The sequence below is a fragment of the Bombus pyrosoma genome, linkage group LG9, assembly GCF_014825855.1.
Source record: "Bombus pyrosoma isolate SC7728 linkage group LG9, ASM1482585v1, whole genome shotgun sequence".
In the NCBI taxonomy this organism is placed as follows: domain Eukaryota; kingdom Metazoa; phylum Arthropoda; class Insecta; order Hymenoptera; family Apidae; genus Bombus; species Bombus pyrosoma.
Window position 1 is genome coordinate 4,427,308 of NC_057778.1, and position 22,211 is coordinate 4,449,518.

The 22,211-nt window shown below is 34.2% G+C and overlaps 1 protein-coding gene across 2 annotated transcripts in view; it reads right to left on the reverse strand.

Annotated features, from left to right (window-relative positions):
• Nucleotides 1-21,966, reverse strand: part of LOC122570667 (lachesin-like) — a 161,990-nt gene extending 140,024 nt beyond the window's left edge. For both annotated transcript variants that reach the window (XM_043733275.1, XM_043733274.1), the window contains exon 1: nucleotides 21,885-21,966. In XM_043733275.1, coding sequence (XP_043589210.1) covers nucleotides 21,885-21,957 — 73 coding nt within the window. In that variant the 5' untranslated portion in view covers nucleotides 21,958-21,966. The remainder of the gene's footprint in view (nucleotides 1-21,884) is intronic.
• Nucleotides 21,967-22,211: the final 245 nt, after the last annotated feature.

Below are 22,211 nucleotides of genomic sequence, written 5' to 3' on the forward strand. Positions count from 1 at the left end.
GAGTTCTACACTTTGGATATTTCTCATATTTTGAAGTCTTAGATGTGTATTCTATCAACTTCTGCATCTTTAAATTTCTTATAAATGCACAAAAATCAACAGCCTAATTTTCAATTATATGTGACTACGTTGCATGCAAACGTTCATCTTTGCTTAATTGTTCATCGTTGTTGTCATCTATCTTGCATCATGTTGCACAGTTGGATTTCGAGAAGTTTACAAGATCCGAAGAAAACATGGAACACGAATTCCGAATATCAATCAGAAGATATGGGTTGTTAAGAGATAGTAATCTTTTTCTTTCTTTTTCCATTAAACCAATATAAATCTCTATGAAGAGATTCTGTTCAGGACATTCTATTTCGTATATTATCAAAGAAGTTACAATTGTAAATACAATAGTGTGTAAGAAATGCCTCCTTATATAATTTAATTAAAATTTGTTCTTCATTTCAATTTCCTAATATCATAGGTTATCTGTCTATATATATATTTTTAATATCATTAAAATATGCATAATAAAAATATATGCCCTATAATTTATCGTTAAGTACATTTCTGATATATAATATTGAACTTTTAGTTTAATTATTATCACCGTTGCACATTCAATCGAATGGAATCGATGACTTCAACCGTGCACTTCAGTTTCTACTTTACCTGCGTGTAGTAGTACAACTCAATAATTGGACGAACAACGTACTCCACAGCTATTTATAACTGAATGCTTTAAGAATAATTTAAGTGAAATAACAAGGGGAGGAATAATCGGATGAAAAGTAAAAGAATGACAAGATCCTACATCGGGAGAAGATTTTTAAATTAAAAATACACTTATAAATGATAAATAATAAAATTATTATGAAGAAATTCTAACTTCTGAGCACGATTCTAAGGAATCCAGATATCGGGGTGTTCCTTTTTAAAATTATTTTCCAATTTTATTAAAAGATATCACAATACTTTTAAAACCATTGAAACGTGACAAAAATCATCGACCGAGAAGTTTATATCGCCCATCTTCTGAAATGTAATACTTCTACAAACACATCAGAGTATCTGAGTGATTTGCTCCCCTAAAATTAATAACCGTACGCAATCAGAATGAGTCACTGATCGATTACTCTTCAGCGGAGTCCCCGTCATTTATATCCAGAAAGGCGATTAGAAATCGCGTGTCATGGATAACCTGCGGGCCTCAGCGCGCAATTATCGAGTCACGTAATCGAAGCGGAAAAGCGTCGCGAGCTCGAGGGGGGTGCAAATAGAATTCCGCGGAGGCTCGGGCGAAATAAAATCTAATTTGTTTCGGGGATTGCAAACAATACGGACGGCGTCGACGTGGAATAAGTGTTTAATTCAGCGGTGGGTCGCGATTCGATTTCGTACGGGATTCGCCCGGCGATCGTCAGGCAAAATGCACGCGCGTGCATGAAACGCTTGTCTTGCGTGACAATTACACAAGAATAAATATCACCTGCCACGATAGAACAATTATCGAACAATTCTGCCTGATCTTGGCCCCGCAACATTGGAATGTAGAAGAAAGCTACGTGATGAGTTTGAAGATAATATAGATTGCCCCGATATCACGGAATATTTTTTCAAAATTAATGTTCCAATGAAAAATCTGCGGCACCATGAAATTTTCTATGTTCAGCCGCGTAACATTGAGCTTTCTTAATTTACTGGTATAAATTGCATGGTTATTAATATTAATAAGGTATTCTTCGAATTTTCTTCCACTATCAAGAAGTTATTATACCGTACCTCATTGTAGTTTTAGTTTTAGTTGTAGCCATAGCGTTTATTTTTATATGTAAATATGCATATTAACTTTATATATTCTGACGGATTATTCTCGCAAACAATAGACAATAAAAAATGAGCGTGGACGAAAGGGAAACAACACGGCGCAGTTAGGTCTAACGTTTGAGAGACGGGAAACACTGCGAAGACCACGTATGTGGCCTCGTTGTGTGAAACAACACTTGTCCATACTGGCAGTATCAAAACACGTGCCATTATTTTTGTTGTTCCATCTTCTGTCACGTGACATTGAGTTACGTGAAGCGTAACACCATCGTTTGACAAATTTAAGTGAATTTGATCGAAGAATTGTTTGAAAGACCTTGAGAATTTTTTGTAGGAATTCTTTTAACCAATTTTTTCTAGTCGCGTCAACCATTACAATAGATTATTGGCAACTCGGTTGAAATCATAGAACGAGTTTCGTAATTTTCAGAAAAGATCAATTTGTTACTATCGAATTGTCTATATTGTATTGTTTTGTGTACAAAATTTTGTTTAACGATAATTGCGACTGCAGTATTCCTTTTTAATTTCAAATTTAGGGACTAATAGTTTTTGTACATAAGAAATTTTTGAACGAAATTCGAGAAAAATCATAGTCATCTGATGAATTTCCAAACTCATTTTTTTTTGAAAAAGAAATGAAATTTCAGATGGAGATGTTTTCTTTTACGTTGTTTACACGTTTTATACATATATAAAGTTTCGTTTATATTGCATCACTGGTTATATGACGCTTCGTGTACTGTTAGACAAATATGTTTTGAAAACAAGTAAATTGAAATGTTATTGCAACTTACGAAAATACACAAGTTTCAAATAAATGGAACAACAAATAAAGAACACAACATGATAAATGTGCAAATACGATATAGTGAAAGTAAATTATCAAGTATATTTTTCATCCTCAAAAATAACACGACTACTTAACGTTCAAGTGGAATGATAACTGTATTATTGGATTAAACCGTCAACTGCCTATCTTCTATGTAATTACAAACAGTAACATTAATTTCGCTCATTTACACAGTTAATAATTAGTTACCCAAGCATGTCGTAATTTTCTATTTACGACGAGTACTAAACTTGGAAAGTTTCGACAACTAGAATCTCCAACTAGTTATTGATTCATGACAGTTAAAATGATGAACTGCTCGTAATAAAATGTCGATAGGAATTTCTCTATTTCCATCCAAAAATAACATATTTAATTGACATGATATGTAGTCGAAATATGTACGGATCATTCGAAGTACTATAATGACGTAAGTGATACGAAAATGTATAAGAATAAAAATAAATTTGAATGTGAATAGAAAATAAATACAATGAACTAATATTGAAATGCCGCAATAAACGGTATGTGTTAAATTTAATACTGAAATGTTACAATGATGTGTCAATACTTTTTGTAATCACTGTATATCCATTACAGGTACTGTTTAATTCTTAACAAACCAATTGTTCTGGAGAATATTAGTGCGAGAAACATGAACAGCGTGATAGCCTCGTTAACGACACGATCGAACAAACTTTAAGGGGCGAGGAATCGAGTGATACTCGCCAGTTCCCTAAACAGAGAAAGAAGAAAGGAACACGGATACCAGTTTAAAGGTCGTTAGTGGAATTCGCGTCGGGAGAGTCAAAGCATCGCCATAATTTACGTTACCGTGTGTCCCACTCAACCCCGTCGCGAGATCGTATCGTTTCGTAGGTGTCTGACTATGCTCCCATGGTCAGACATGCATGGGTTTCATGTATATACACTGGCACAAGGCAACGAGCCACGGGAACGCAATTTAACAATTCCGTTTTAGCCACGTGAAAACGACTCGCCTAACAGTTCGTCGAGTTCAAGTGGAATTTCCATGGAAGTTCGCACAATGCGATGAACCTTCGACTTTTGCGTGTGTTTCCTCTCGCCTGTGCTAGAAACACATTATGTCAGAATGTCCAATATTTTATAGATCTTGAAATAAACTGGAATAGGTGCATAAATTTTGTCTTTGCTATTTGAAAATGTATCGCTCTGCTAATCTATCATTTGGTGTAACCAAGAATACTTGTAAAATATCGTACTTGTTTGTTCAGAAAGCTCGTTTCTGCTGTTTCCGATAGCTGATCCGTTATTTCATGTTTTCGTCGTATTTTTGAGCGAAATAGAGAAAGATTATTATTTACACAGGAGGTAATATAGTCTAGTTTAAGTATTTTATAAATTTAGAAACAAATACGGCATATCTCTTAAACAAAAGGGTAATAATAGATCATCTCTTTATGTCTATCTTCCGTTGGTTCTTTGAACATCTGCGATCAAAGCGTATTTGCAAGGCATATAAGGGTCAAGGTGTTAAATGAATTCTGTTAACAACTCGCAAGTTCGATTAAATCATTTCCATAATTCTGATCCTATGAACGAAACAACTCGTAATGGATGTCGAAGTAACGTACCTGATTTTCTCGTCAACACTTACATTCTCAGTTATTTGTACTGTATTAAATACAGGCCGTATAAGTATACTGCTATTGAAAAATATGATCAACTCATTTTATATTCTGCGATAAACTAGAGTAATAAGATTAAATCTGCCACTGCATTAAAAGCGACATTTGTCATGCAGTTCACGAATGCAACTATTTGCATGGAAAGTAATTCTTGGAACTTATCCTCGTTACTTACTTCAAATTACATTTTGTATGAAATTTTTCACAGAATCAGATATCAGTCAGAATATTGAGAATAAAATGATTAACGAAAAACATGTACTTTCGTTCGATTCGTGAATAAATTGTTAAAACGAAATCTATGCAGTTGATGTGACTATTGTCAACGACGATAAAAAAAATTACGTGTTTTATAGCCAGCTTTTTGTTGGTGCGCCACGTTTTCGCTAGATAACGGGTCAGATCGCCTCAAGAGATTTAATCTCCGAAGCGTGCTATTTCTGAGAACGGGGTGAACGCAATATTTAAAGGCTTAATCATCCGTCTCGCAAAGCTAATACGTATCCTTGCTTTTATTATCCGCCATAAAATGTCATAGGGTAACGATTGCATGTCAGATACTTCCACCTGTGTTTGGGGGCAGGGTATTATGCAGGATATAAACGTTTGACAGTGACAGACAGGAATAAATCCATGAGGTTTTAGTGATAGCCAAAAATTATTAAAATAAACAAACAAGTTTTATAATGTCAGATAATATATGATATCATTAGTCTATTAATATCGTACGATGTATGATGAATTATACTTTATAATCTTGCGTACACGTACATATAAATCAAATATCAAAGCATGTTCAGAGAGTTTCAAAATTTTCAAATTCTACACAAATGCAGTGAAAATAGTTCGTGCATCATACAAAACTTGATATCACAGCATCAAAAAATACTGACATTTTAAACTGTTTAAAATTAATATTCGATAACTATGTAATAAAGAGTTTATAGGAAAACTTCATACAAAATCTTTCCTTTATTCTTAATGGATTATATGCTACACTTCATTCGACAAAATTTGGAACAGCATTATTTATTTTAGTTATTTTGTATATATTTGTTACTTTGTTATATCGAGAAATTCACATTGACTACAAAAATACGAATTGACCGTGTTATCTACTTATAACTATCAAAAATAGAATTTTAGAAAACGAAGACAAATAATTGAAGAAAGGTGAAAGACCCGTAACAAAAGGTCCAGATTCTTAAAAAAAGAGCCTTTAATAAATATCTCGTTTTCAATCAAATTCTCTAAAAAAAGATACCTTCTTCAATTGAATCTAACAAACCTGAATAAATTCTTTCACTCTAACCAAATTAACCAGGATTGATGCCTCTCGTTCATTCAGCTCAGCCGGGATAAAAGCTTTTAACTCGATCAAATCGATTAAAATGAAAGCCTTCATTTGGACTAAATCGGGCGAAAGATCGAACTTAAGTTGAGGGCAAAGAGCATTCGGCATATTCCGTGAAGAGTTAGATGTCCCGTGCAGGACATCGATCGATTTTCTAGCAACCACTGAGGCCACTAGTCTTCCTGCGAGCTTCGACGTTGCTCGATCACAGTGTCGTGGGTCGAACTGAGATTGATAAGCTTGGAAACGAAACAAAACAACAGGGGCAAGGTAAAAAGGATAAGCGAGAGGTAGATTTTTATCGAGCTAGATGTGTGTTTGACTCATTAGCTGTTGAAAGTTTTGAACTTTCGCTGTTACTAACGTTGCGTAGCATTAATTATTCTACAATAATGTAGCCAGTATTTCACACTGGAGAGTTACTCGTACCGATAAGTCTGAAAGTTACATTAATCAGACTATGAAAAGTTATGCCACGTATCAAATGTTTTCGTAGCAAGAAGTAAATCTCGTTATACATTAATTACAAAGAGGAAACAAACGATGATATTGACGCAATTGTTGCGTTTTCGTCTTTGTATGTAGAAATAGAACGGCTTAGAAAGATAGAAGTGTTGGAATAAATGTTATTAACTAAAGGTTGAAAAAGTGCGATGAATCGAGCGGAAATTACTTTGACTGAATATATGTTACTGTAATATTAACTTGCGAGATATCTCGTTTACGATATGGGTCACAGAAAAAAAAGAATCAATTCCCAAGGTATCTCGTCGATAATTAATGCGAGAAGGTTAAGTGTAGATCGTAACGTGGCCTGCGCTAATTGTTAATCACGCTTCGAGGGCTCCACGCTTTCCGATGTCTCGCGATAAGCGTTCGCGTATCTATATCGAGTTCCCTTGAGTCGTTTCCAACTTCGCCTCGAGGTTTATCTGATTTTTCCGGCAGAGAAGTTTGGAAGTTAAATGAAGGACTACGATTCGGTAACACGACATCCAACCGTGCGCTTTCTATTAAGTCCCGCGAAATGAAAGCGCGAAACCGTTTCATCCGGCGGGTTTTAATTATTCGGACGTAGCACGGCTCTCAGAAGGAGCCGTTGATGGTGAAAGTAATTGAAATTTTTGCCGCGTTTCTATGGGATTTCGTACGGTATCGCTGAAGAGGAAAACAGTAATCGTTTCCGAAAGAAGTTTGCATGTCTATCCCCGTGTCCACTTTCAAAAAGAGAATTCGATTCAAGAGGATAAAAACGTTTCTGTAAAGCGGAGGATATTTCAAAGGAATAATCCGGAATTTAAGTGCAATCTTTACTAATGAAGGTTTTTAAAGCTCAACGGAAAGGAAAGTTTGTAAAAATGAACAAAGGAATGATTTATAAAACTGAAATGTTTTTTTTATAGCATAATGACTAACTGATGTGTCCGCATTTCTTTGTAGCCTTTGTATTCAGCACGTGCCATATTGGATCCCGTAAGCCAGTTATTCCACGTGCTCGTCTAACACACAAACCTTTTCTTTCACAGCTCTCTTTTTTCAAAATTTTACAACATGATAAAACTGCGAAATTATTTTCAAATGTTTAACCAAAAAAGCAAATATCTCAATGAATTTTCAATTAAGTTAATTGTCTACAGTCAGTATATAAATACTACTATATAACTTCCTCGCGAAAAATTGTTGTATACAATTTTAAATCTTAATAATCGGAGAATATTTTTGGTTGAAAATCAAATTTAATATGTAAAAGATGAACTCGCTTTTATCAGAAAATATTTTGGCAAGCTTGTTTTATAAAGAGAATAATTGCCAGTTGTAATAATCGTATCTTTTTCATTTGAAATCGCTGCAGCGGATTATTTGTGAAACGTTTGAGTTTTCTACATTTCTCTTCATCGCGTTGAAAATTACGCACACTTCCTTCCACCGGTTCTGCTCTGGTGTACTTGACATAGAACGAATTTCATTTACCCGTAAAAGTACATTATTGTCCCGTAGCTTTTCTGCACGGTGAACATTGTTCACTGTAATAAAAGTATGAAAAAATCCAATTTTCCTGTTTCCCTAGGTTGCTTTTCAAATACCTTGAACAAGTCGCGAAATTATAATACTTTGCTATTGTAATTCATTCGACTTTACTATCCCGAACAGAAATATTATTTATTCAACAATATTCGAACATACTTAACTGATTCGATTTTCGATTCAATTCTTTGAGTTACATTGATTTTGGTTCAGGCGTACATTAAATTTGTACAAAATATGATAGCTGAAAGAGGTAGTTTCTTTTTACTATTTAAAGAGTAAATCTTCGTGATCTAAATTCTTTTTCCTTTATGTTTTGTGTGAAACATTTTCCCTCCGTTTTCATGTATTTCAAAATTTCACGAGCGTTAACACGTTTGAAACTAATTTTTTATACAACGTAAAATTAAATGTTAAAATTTTATAGCGTGCAATTCTTCCAGATATTCGTTTAGTCGCGAGACGTTTCATTATTCGAAAATGAAGTTACTTCAACCGAAACATCAAAGTTTCAACGAAACTTTCCTGAGTTGTAAAATGTTACTCGTTAAACAATTTGAAACTAATTTCTTGTGTAAGATTCATTAGAAATTAAAATCTTTAAGCACGATTCTCTCAGATCTTGTTTTAATTGTTTGAAATTGTTTGAAAAATCGTATTTATGCATTGAGACTCTGTTGGCACAAATGTATAGAAACTAGTCAATCTTACTTTGATTAATGAATATATTGATTAATATATAAAATAGATAAAATACACATATAAATAATATTGATTAATTTGAATCAATTAAAATATATTAACTTATGATGAATAAACATTTCTTTCTTAAATGATATGAGATCATATCACTAACAAAATTTAACATTTTCTATTCACCAATCTAATAATTTTATATAATAATCTCATTTTTTTATATTATGTAATTAATATTATGATATAATTTTAGGAATTATACCTTTATATATAAATCGTAGACGAACCAATCTTCTTATCAATATTAAAGATAATAATTGTTTACATGTGTATATTCCACAGTTATCTCAGAAAATAGAACAATTCTTAGTCTTAATTATACAAAAGAACAAGATTTATTGCAAGGTCGAGTAATAAACTTCAATAGGTATAGGACAATATGTGCAGAAATGTACACGTCCATCGACGATTAACAGCAAAATTGTACCTATCTCCTGCACCTACCTGGGATTCGCAGTTGAATCCTGGAAATAACTCGCAAGAGAAGAAAGTACATTTCCACTGCTTCCACCAACATGAGCCAAAAGGCATACCTATACAAGCACAACCAACCACAAAACTGCATCATTTCCACGGCAACACAAACTCTCACACCAATGTCGATATAAAACACGATGCCCTGAGAAACGAGAACTTAATCAACTTCCTTTGGAGTCACGCGATTCTCTATTAAAACTGAGGAGCTAAATGATACAAAAGTAATAAGAAAATACAAAACAACTATTTAAATAGGAGAGATGCAAATATTCTTGAATAACTTATTAATTAAAATTAGAATTAATTACTTTTTTACTTATTATTTATAGTAAAATTAGAACTCTTTGATAATACATTAATCAGTGTTACAATTAGAAAGTTCGATATAAATGTGAAATTAACGAGAAACGATTTTTTTAATGGGAAAGGATATAAATCGAACGTGCAATATGGCGAAAAACGTTAAAAATTCACGCATTTAGCGAGCGAAACAAATTTCTGTTTAAGTTTCATTTCTTCGGTTCTGTTTATACAAATAAAAATTTGCATAAACATCCATAATCTATCATTTACGGACAAGACACGAATTTTTACGTATAAATTTCCGTTCGTCGTTCTCGAATAGCACGAACAATTCGCACGAACGAAACGCAACCCTGTGAATTTCCTTTCGTACTGTCTAAACAACTTTCCGACGAGATCTTTTCGCTTCGCACACGTCTCGCTTCGCTTATGACAGTAATTAGCCGTGGCACATCTATGATTGGCAAATAACAGGATATTTGCTGGGACGATTTTGCGTTTGATTGCACCTAATTCGCAAACAGGGAGCCACTGTCAGTCGACGCATCACTGTTTGCACGAGAGCAGTTGGTATTAAACCGACAATTCGCCACTTCGCACTCCGAAATCTCCGCGCAAGAGATGGGTCGTGTGTGGACAAACACGCGGCTGCTCGTGAACACAGACCTTTGGTTCGTTGAGAGAATCGAGGATCGTTTTCAATCATGTTAGCCGACGCCTTTTGTGCACTCGTTCGATTATTGTGAGTGATAAATTCTTTTAATTGAGGAATTGAAGTGACAGATAATTTAAGTGGAAGAAGTAAAAATTTTCTTTTACAGAGTAAAAAAAAAAGTATCTTTTACAGTGGCTTACGAAATTATTCAAATATTTGACCATAGAAAATTCTTCTGGATTATGTGCATTACATGAAACTTTTGAAATCTTATTAGCATTGTCTCGAAACATGACTATACCGTGATTGTCCAAAAATGTACACTGAGTATAACTGTCGCCTGAGCTTGTATCTATAACACTAATTGGAGCACAATTTTAATTGTAAATTTAATTATTTGTATTTTTGTAATCATCAAGACTATATATATAATATTTTATATGTATGTGATATCACAGACACATTAAGAAAGATATTGATTAATCGGTAGCTGAGGCCAAATGGTGAACATTTTTCTTAGCAATTTGTTAAAACAGAATAATTTCAATGAATAATCTGAATTTAAGTGAATTAGGTAACAATGTTAGGCTAGCAAATCCTACGCTTATATGTAGAATGAAAACAGAAAAAAAGACATATTTTATTATTCTGGCATACATATGTAATGTACATATTATGTATGCTAAATAGTTTGGATAGCTTTTTGATAGTTCTGCAAATAATAATGTTCTATGTTATTTCATTCATAAACAAACAAGAATGAACTATGGAAATCAGTTACAGTTCTAAAGTCAGACGAACTATAAGAGCACATAACACGTTTCCAGTTACGAACTCTGCATCAAACGAGCCCCAGTTTTGTTAGATTACGTTAAATTATATATGAGCATCGTGATAGCTCATTAGGGTAAACGTACGAAACATTTAATGAACAGAATGTATTTCTAGAATAAAATAAAATTCTTCTTTTCTAATAAATTATACATTTTTTCTTCTTATTAAAGAGTAATTATATTTGAATCAAATATAGTAAGCGTATACCAGGAACAAAATTTCATTTTACTATGTGAAATATTTTAATACCATTCAAAAAGTTTTTTCACAGGAAGTATGATTTGAATCCGAATTTTTCGTAATGTTACTGTGTCATTGTGTACTTAATTTGTCGAAGCATATATATAGAAATTATAATAAACAAAAATCATAGCAACAGCTAAACGATAATGATAATGTTTAAAATGGCGTTACAATATAATTATATATTTGGAAGGAAAATAAATTGGATAAAGGTTGATGACCGTCGAAATTCAAGATCATCTGATAATTTACTAAACCTTTTGGAATATTCCACTGGGCTCGGTTTAACGCAACAATAAGATTTATACTGTAAAGTCGCTTTAAGACATTTGTGATTTTAGAATCAAGATAAAGATCATTAACGCTCAAATCCTTATCTAATTACTTATTTCTATGAAATTTCATAAACAAATTAAAAATTTTACGATTATAGAAACTATTTATATTTCCCTGAAAATTGTCTTATCTGAACAATTCGATCATCATGCTAACATTAGCAAAGCTTGTACTTTGCTTCCTTCTGATGCGTCATTTCATAGAATAAAGTATACATCGTGTTCATAATGTGATCGAAAAAATGAAACACGAATAGAACATAAAGGAAGGGGCGGTAGATAACGCAAAAACGGCACGCGCCTCGTCCTAATGAAATATGCACCCTCGTTTCAATCGCGATCGACCACTGTCTAATAACTCGAAATACGCGGTAAATCAAACACACCAGTCACCAGTGTGTAATCAACGAATCAAATCGGTGGCCCTCCGTTCGCTGAAATCGATGGTGCAATTAATTTAAACGCTTCATCCTTGCCTTTCAGTCGCGTCATTTTGGGGATTGAAAAACCATGACGTGCAATGCGTACATACGTCAACGTCTATCATTCGATGACGTGTTACGTTATGCGTGAAACTGTATTATCTAAATGTCGACATACAACGACTATTCTATTGTACTATATTCGAAAATCTTAGGACAGTTATATTATATTTGTTTTAAAATTGGACAAATGTAACTGATAGTAGAGCGATATTATTCCACAGAAGCTAAGAATAATAAGAAAAAGTCAGCTTAGAATTCTGCTATCTCAGCTAATCAAATTTTACTGTTTTAAATTCATAATTCATAAAGATATAATGGAAAGATTTAAGGCTAGAAAGAACTTCTCGTGGGATATTAAATTTTGAAATTAAGATATTAAATTTTATAATGTCTATGGAGGAATAAATAAAACAAATTGTGCAAGGTACTCGTTAAGATTAATATTTTGAAACTAAAAATGTGATACCCTCAAAATCTTGACTTATACCACCACGACTTTCAACCAGCCATTTACTATTAACAATAATATTTATCACGTCGTTTCCGGATTCGGTTATACCACACTTCCATTTAGTTTAGAGGGAACAAATCCTACTACACTTTCATTTATCCAGTGTCACGGAAAATGTAAACCGGAAACCAAGCAGTAACCAGCTCGAACGATGTAATTCAACTGTTTGCACGTCAAGATTAAAGGGACCTCGGTGAGACGATCCTAATATTACTCTGTAAAAACGCGTTATAACGTCTTGACTGGAGCTAAAGCTCGCCGTTGTCTTCGATGTCAGACGAAACGAAGGAAAACACCGTGCAGCAGTGGAAGATAAAGATTTAAATTTTATAAAGACTCGCAAGACAGATGCGATGGCGTAAATTATAGACACCGATGGGAATATCTACCGGCTGAATAATGCATGATCTCACGTTCGTCCAGATTATCCGTCACATTTGTCTAATAAAAATATTCACATAGCGCCGACCACTCTTCTCATTCTTTTTAGCTACCCTGTCCTGTTAATTTATTTTTGTGGAGAATCATGGAAGTAGCGGAGGATTATCGGTCTCATCTATCGCCGTTCTTCCAACGTGTCATGGAGGAAACGTCCGTTGATTTGCCGAGTTATAAGTGATTGTTTGTATTCGATTTATGGCGTTCGATATGGATTGTTTTTTATATTACGCATCAACGTCGACGAAGTAGATAAAGCGATAAACCACGTTCTTGGATTGAATGGATCTTTCGTTTGTGAACGTAATTTAATTAATAAAAGAAGCTATTTAGATAACCTAAACGATTACGTATCCATGGTACCTAACGAATACCCTTACAGTTTCATGGAAGATTCGATTTGTGTTCAACAATATCCAACCATCTCAACGAGATTGTCTAAAGTCTATCGAAAGACCTTTGAAATTGTCATCCAACAATATCCAACAAGTTTAAGAGAAACTTTCTTCCGTGGATACCAATAGTACGCATTGTCAGTAAGTCGGAGCACAACAAACTGAATGAGTGGTACCGATGCATGGCGTCGATAAATCCGCCCTTAACCGTAAGTGTTCGTTTCGATTTATCGTGTAATCGCCATCTGCCGGTTCATTACGTGGCCGTGGGTTCGCGGCTAAGGACGAGCTTAGAGTCACGCGTACTCATACACATTCAAATGGAAACGTGCAAAGTCGGCATTGTGCCACCTGCGCTCTTTCTTTTCCTTAGTCCTCCTCCACCGACGCTCTGACCGTCTGAACCACCTCCTACTATACCTCTAACCGCGCGTACCATGGCAAGTATAAATTATCACGGCGGAAGTTAGTCCAACGAACTCTCCTTATCCTTTCGCGTGATAATAATTACTCTCTCTTTCTCGGCCGGTCGGCTGGAAATAGGTTCTTTAGTCGTCTGACGGGACACTTCGTAGATCGTGCTGAAGATCCCTCGTCTATTCGCGCCGGAACGATTATTCCTTACGTCCATCAGCCGCAGGGGGGAAGATACCGACTCTGAATCGTCATTTAAATAGGAAATTCGAAGGTGACGATCGGTTTGCCGCTCGTTGAAACGGGTAAGTTTTACTCTGAACTTGTTTACGTCTGTGGTACGTAGCTTGTGAATCTTTCGTAAATTTTAGATTTCACGGATGGAAGTAGGAGTTAGTGGTTTGTAATGTATTCTTTATGATGTATTATTTTGTTTGTGCATATTGTGCATTTGATGCAACTTAGATATAATATAATTATTATATCTGTACCCAAAATTGAAACAAATTATGGATAAACGATACCGTAATTGTTTAATATTTGATACCTTACGAAATAATATATTACTAACATAATTTACTAAAACACGCATGCATTATAGTTTATGATTCATAATTTATATCAAATATCCAAGTTTTATTATTTTATTAAAAATAGATATCCTAAGACTTTTGAGCTGGATTTAAAAAGATGCTGGTTACGTAACGGTACATCTTTACTGTATCGATATTGAGTACTTTCCCAATTATAGCAATTTTGCATCAAAATACACAAAATGTTATACATGGAAAATACGTACTTTTATACGCTCGGTGCGAAATGCGTGAGAAATTCATTAAAAATTTCACGCCTGTTCTACGTCACAGACAAAGAAAATAAAATATCACTGGTCATTTAAATTATTCTAAGATTCGATATAAGCTCAATAACAGCTACTGAGCTACGAGTACGGTGAATATCAGAATTAAGATAAAGTGGAGTACGTCGTAAGCTGGCATCGAGTTGTGCGAAAAGTTTGTAATTCCGGTTTAAAGCGGTGCCAACGGAAGCGTAGACATAAAATTGAAAGGATAATCGGAACAACGGCGAACGGAGGTTGATGCTCGCGAATTAGGAGCCACGGAGATACGGTGGCGCGCTATTATGCGCACCTTGCGGTGTAATCGGCCAGGCTAATGACTTAGCACCGAATTATCGCACGTCGCTCGACGTCCCCGTAAATCTACCGTTCTTGCTTCTCTCTAATTGCACGAACCTTATTACCCGGAATTAGTTACGAATTTCCTTCCAATTGCCGCGAAGAAGAAGGAGAAAAGGCCAGGTCAATTTAACATCCAAATGCATGACACTGTGTTACGTAATAGCCAAAAATATTAAGAATGTTTTGCTAAGCGAATATAACACTGGTTAATCGAACCATATTTGTTATTATTAACGACAAGTTCTAGAGCAACTATTGCTCTGTAGAATATTTTTGTGACATATGACTTAGCTGCTCTGCACTGGTTGCATTCAGTCGTTTAAAAAATGCGATTGATGAAAAGTTCCTGTACTTTTGTTATCTACACGCTATATAGAACACTAAATATTTTGTATATTTTTATTTTTACTTAAAATACAGAGTACAGAGTCAAATTATACTTGTCTCCGAATATGTTTGTGACCATCTGTATGTTTTCGGAGTGCCATTGTGAAATTATAGATCATTATAATCTACTAAATGAATTTTGTATTATACACCCTCTCGCAGCTATAAAAGTTAAAACTATGTTTTGTAGGTTGCCCAATGGACTGATTAAAATATGACAGTGCAATTTATCGCGCTGGAAACTACTCTCGTATTTACGAGCAGGAAAGCAGATGTTCTAGCATTTGAAGTATAAACGAAAGTCTGTATACTCGTGAGAGCTACGGCATGTTGGATGACCGCTCATCAACAGCAGCTAACTAATAAACGCGACAGAGTCGGTGCGTCCAAAGAAGTCACTTAAACTTGTTTCCTAGTTCAGTTCTAAAAGTGTAAAATCCTAGAAGAAACTTAACAAAACACTCATAATGCGTGTATAAAAGTTTTAGTTTGTTTAAATATTTTCGATAGAGTTAGTTCTTTTTAACGATTTTTATTTATCACGAATCTTTTACGATTAATTATTTATAAGAATTTGAATGATTTGCGATTGAATATTTTTAGATTAAAAACATTCAATGTATAATATAAATGTAGTTTAAAGTATGATAAAGATAATAGTGACTAAGGAATATTATTTATTCTTGTCGAAAAACAACATATGCATGTTAAATACGACGATATTCGTTTCTATTCACAAGGCTACATTTATAGACCGTTAAATTCCCGTTTTCGTGGAACTGGATATTGTACCATTAGTGCACGAATAAAATTGGAGCATGCCCCTTCTTTACAATATAGGATCCATTACCATAGACTGTTATTTAGATATATATCACCAAACATCATTCAATGTCGTTAACTTCATCTTCCTCGGTGTAATTTGTGCATATTTTTATTACATGCACCACATCCTCTGTGTTATTGAAATATTCAGCTCTAATTTTGCAAACTCCACTTTATAGTTATACAAGCATAATATATGGAAACCTAGATTATTCAGCAATTAATTCGATACTCTATACAAATCAACTAAATTTTCGAAAACGAGATTAACATTTTACTAAATACGATCACATTTATCCAATAAAATTCTCCCTGAAGCTATCTCTATATGAATATATGAATCAATGAACATTCCACCTCCTATATATATATATATAATACCAAGGAAATGAAAATTTCACCAAACGTGATCACGTTAATTGAAAACTTCCCATAAAACAAGTAAATACAAGCATCAATGAATTTTCTAAGTACCGCACAGTCATTTTACTAAACACGGCCACATCAATGCGAATAAAGCATTTCACAAACTTATCTGCAGCTACGTATCGAACAACACGATCGATCATGGGTCGATATTTGTCTCGTATTCATTCAGAACAATTCCAAAGCAGAATTGTTTCCAGTTAGATATCAACGTGATTGTTTATCGAGCATTCGGTTCTCCTTAGATTGCCTGGCTGTTAAATGAAATACGAGCGACAAAACTGGAAAACGAGAGATAATTTAGCGAGCGCGGCACAATCGTTTCACGATCGATGAGGAAACTAAATTTACAACGCGATCCTGCGGCGTCGACGTGGTGCGCGAGTCAAGACTGACGCGCATTTTATGCAACTATATACGAAGCAGTAAAACGGGGGTGGCGATTAAAGAGATCCAGCGTCGCGATAAGATTTCGATCACCTCTCTCGCGCTCTCTCCAGTTCTATCGAGCGTGTCACGGCCCCGAGCCGTTCGTTTTTCTTTTTTTCCCCCCCAGAAACGCTTACGTATTTCAGGAGGGTGACGTTCGAGAATGGATTGGCTCTGTTCGAAGCCGATCATCCTTCATCGGTTTTCTTTGGGATGAACAATGCCACGCGAGAAAATAGAGACAAGCAATTTTTTATGGGATAGGGTAGAGAATATCTTGAGGTTAATGCAAATTAAAAATTACAGAATAAAAATATGTAATTAACTTACATGTATATGTTTGTCATCTTTCATCGGTTTCTAGGGGGATGCGACATGAAAAAATAAAGTCGAGAAATTTTCCCAGTGTTAGTGAGTGTTTCAATATTAACGAGAATGAGATATTAGAGAAACGCAAAGGTAAGAAATTCTCTGTGAGTTAGAGATTGTGAGATTGAAAATCGAAATTTCTCTATGAAAATTGTATTAATCTACTTTTTACCCAAAGCGATTCCAAAGCGAGGACTTAAATAGAACGAGAGTATGAAATGTCTTCGCGTATTCTAATTGATACGCTGTTCTTTGGACACCTATGGATCGCAAATAACACTTTATATTTCATTTCATTCATAACACTTATGGAACAATGGAGTAGAACTATATTAATAAGTAGGAAAAATACAAAAAACAGATTAACGAAAAGAAATGAAAAATTTGATATTGATCAGTGTAATTGTAAATATTGCTGCTGTACCCAGAAACGATTAACGTAATTAAATAATACGTGGCATCCTACAATTGGTGAGAATATCGATATAATCGAGAAGCCAGTGGTTCTGTATAAAAAAAGGCAAGGATGGAAAATAGAATAAAATTTTTGTATCGAAGACGTTGTTTTCCATCAAATTAAGTTCAAATATTTACTTGATGCATGTATATAAGCATGGTATTTAATAAATCTCTCTAAAGGTATTATAGCTGTGTGCTTATGTTTGTGTTTATTATATTGGCTAATGCATAACGCGCAATGAAACAAGATATTCACGCACGATAAATTTTATTGCTTTAGAAATTATTGAAAATGTTTCCCCATTCTGTCGAGTACACAATTCTGCATTTCGTATTAAATTTCTAGGAATACTTTATAGCGTGTTCTGCAGCATTATTTCAGCAAATGTTAAAACAATCTTTCCCTTTAATTGCTCCACTTTTATAATTATTCTAGGAAATGTAATTTAATTAATTGCAGATGACTCCATAAATAATAGTTGGGACATGGATTAGACAAATAATTAAAAGCTATTTTCTCGAAAACAAAACCCGGTATAAAAAGATTTTATTTCATATTTTGCAGCAATGTTAGTTTCTGTTTATGCAAATTTTGCTGTTAGTTAACTTGATATGATCCTCATTTTGCTTACACCACTAATTATAAAGCACCCCGTATAGGTTTCATAATATAATGAACTGAAAATGTAAAATAAATGCATAATGTATAAGTGAAACTATCGATTTCGAACACGTGAATGATGTACACATTTGAATAAAATTCGCGAAAACGTGCTACTAGATAGCAATACAAAGATCATAATCTATGATTGAACGTAAGTGAACACGTGAACATAAGTAACAGAGTAGTTTACATTTAAGAATGAATAATTAAGCATGTTTAAAAGCTTCTTCCACAATTGAATTTTTCTAACCAACACTAGAATAATTTTATTTTAAGCTTCCTATGAATTGCATTCTGTCATATTTTAAAATATCTTGCAGAAATAGAATCAACGTCAATAATAATCAGATTAAATGAATAATAATCAGATTTTGACAGAAAATAAATCTACTTGTATTAAATCACGTGTAAAAGTAAGAAATGAAATGCTTTAGAATTTGAATATCCGGAACCAAGTTAGATACTAAACAAGTTAACATGAAATCTGACAACTGACACTCAGATGTCGTCTTCCATGTGAATGAAAGATTCACAGACGTAACGAACTGCATGCGAACGATGAAGGAACTAGGATTAAACCCCCTGTTTAATCATCTGCGGAAGTGAGATCGAGAGATGTTATGCTTGCAAATGCTACAGGAAATCCAGGAAATAGTACAGAATAAGAAAACAGGAAATCTTGCAAGATAATTGCATTCTATAACTACGCGATTAATCTTTTCTACTCGAAGCACTTTGTGCAATTCCTAAGTCGAACATTAACAAAATAATTATATATGTTAGAGCGATTCCAATGCTTAGAAAATTTCTATGTATTTTTTTCTTTTAGTTTCTTCCTATTAATTGTTTCAACTATTTTATAGCTAATTCGTCAAATGTTATAGATATTTATAGATTTGAAATCTTACTGAATTAAAATCCCAAAAGTTTTCGTCGTTTCGGAAAATACGAAGACAGCGTTGCCTACATATTTTATTAATTATTACTTTCATGTTCACTAAAAATCATAGCCATTCAGAAATATACTAAAATCCTACTTAACAGAAAATTGAAAAAATCCTACATTTTTAAATATTTCTTTTTATTAATTTCACCGAATATTATAACCACATTTAAAAACCTTTTAAAACATCTGAAAACATTTAAAAGTTTACACAGAGTTCTTTATTACTTCAAACGATCTTGTAAGAATTTTATCACAGTCCTTTACTTCCTTTTTATCAGCCATTACCTTCTTCATTTCAATTTCTCTACTATTAAATTAGATCCACTAAATATCGTAATTATTTAAAAATATTTTAGAATCTCATTCAATCAAGATTCCAAACATAAGTATGTAAATGCTCATTAGTTCGAAAAATTCTATATCAAACAACTTTCTACATAATTTCTTTATTTTCCTTTCTCTAGCCATTTATATTTCATTTAAATTTCTTTACGAATAAATTAACTCCATCGAACATTCTATCGCAAAAGTTTCAGAACCTTCTTTAACCAACATACCAACAAGTCATTTTTCACTGCTACTAAAAATTCTACATATCCACCGATAGTTTATAGAACACTGACCATAACGAAATAACACTCTTTGTTGTCGGTGATTAACTTCGTAAAATATGTATACTGTGTCTAACGTGACACGTAGATTATACAAGCAGCAGTAACCAACCACTCACTCCATCGTCTTCCTATGCTCCTTCGTTTAGACATACTGTAACAAACCATTACAAACCAGCTACAAACGGTCAGTTTACGATCGTCGTATTGAGATTGTTCACAAGACACTCTCTATCGTGACCAAATGGACGATGGAGACGATTTGACACACAACGATACGTATCTGCTGTACACGTAAAATTTAGCACACGCTCGCTGGAAGTTGGCATTCAGAACTTAACACTGTTATATCGGACGTAAACACTAAAATATCCTAACTGCGTTATGACTTGTGGAAACGTTCGTAGTGTCCCTTTACGATTGGTCTTTTGATGAAATTTCAACATAGACGCTATAATATTGCAATATACGAAATATTCTCTGCAGATAGTTGTCAACGATAGATTTGTTTTTTTAAATTGAAAGTACTTTGATGCGTGGTTCTATAGCGCACAATTGCAAAAGAATTGAATGACAGGTTTCTAAAGACTGAACGCTTTGATACGTGGCCCTATATCATAAAACTGTGAAAAAATTCAATGACACTTTTCCAAGAATTGAAAGCTCTGACATAGGCACCATGAAATTGTGGAAAAATTCAATAGACAACTTTTCAAAAATTGGAGCCTTTACACGTGGACCTATATCACAGAACACACATTGATTCTGTTGAAATACTTTTGATACAAATACTCTTATTGTGTGGTGATTCTTTGGATACAAGTATACTCTTTTGAAAAATTCAACAGTAATTTTCCAAAAATTGCTAACTTTTCACGTGGTCTTATAGCATGTTATCACAATCGAGATTTTTAAATGTAAACTGTGTTTTTTTTTTTTGAAAGAGTTTTTTTTCAAGAAGCCAAACAGTATAACTACACTTTTGAACAATTTTTAGCTGTACCTTAATTTTAGTAGAATCTAATTTAACGTGTAATTTTACAGATGATGGTCAATTTGGCCTCTGCGTGGTACATATTCTAACAATTCGTTAGCATTGCATTTAGAGCCCCAACACTGATAATTAAATCGCGGATGTTTATGCAAATTCGTGTTAAAGCTAACTAAATTTGAGTAGCAGTATATTTTATCTTCCAAACGTTATAATACACATATAAATTTTACTCTTAATATTTTATGTATTTTTGAATCTACACCTCTGCTTGTCCGTTTTTACGTACTTACACTTGTCGTAAATACATAGATACACATACGCAGTACTATACTGGTAATCAAGCATGTGCGAATCGAGTGAAATATATTACCAACGCGCCGTTAAACTTTTAAGAATGTCAACTGCAACACTAACCAAGCGTCAGAACGTACCTTTCAAAAATCCACATCTCACATCCAACAACTTCGGTTCTGATAACAATTTTCCAAGAAACTGTCATACCAAACGTCTACAACCGAGTCTCTATCAAAAGCACAAAATGCGCATAAACATTCGAAGATGTTTTTCAAACATTCTCGCCAAGCGTCTGTTGATCATCGCCATCAGACGAATGTCAGCGAAGAAGGATCTCTTCACCTCTATCTCCCCTCAATCCGCCAACAAAAGGCAATAGATTCTTCCTCTCGTATAAACGTGCTTTTACTTCGAATTTCGTTCTTCGAATGTATAGGAACACTCCTCGAGAACACTCGCAGACATTAACGAGCGCTTCCCCTCGTATACATCGCACGCCTCCGTTAACTATTCAAGTAGCTTGCAAACATTCGTGAACACTTGCGCGCTCTTATAACTGGCTTGTAAACGTACTTAACCATATTACAACGCGTTATCAAAATATTCTCTTAAATACTTTTTTTTAAAAGAAATTCAAAGAGAAAAATATGACGAAGAAATGGTTCGATTTCACTGATAATGATAAAAGAACTTAATGCAAAAGTGTATCGGCTGGTCAGGTGATGTGGTCGATTTACCTGAGAGCGGATCGTTCAGCGCGGATGCCCATGTCGCGATGCAGAGAACCGTGATCGCGAAAACTGGGAGCATATTGTTACGTGGACGACGCGGCTACGTCAACTGGCTGGTGTACGACGAGCGTCCCGACGCTTTGCCGCCAACAGTATGACGCATGCGCGTCGCACCTGTGCGAGAAAATATCGTAAAAATATCTGTTTACAATCGTCCCGGCGACCAGGCACGCCGACACGAGTGCCTCTTCAGGTCTGCTAGAAGCGAACAGAGAAACTCTCTCTTTGTCTTCCTGTGAACCGCGCCAGTAACTTTTCATGCTAATTACATCA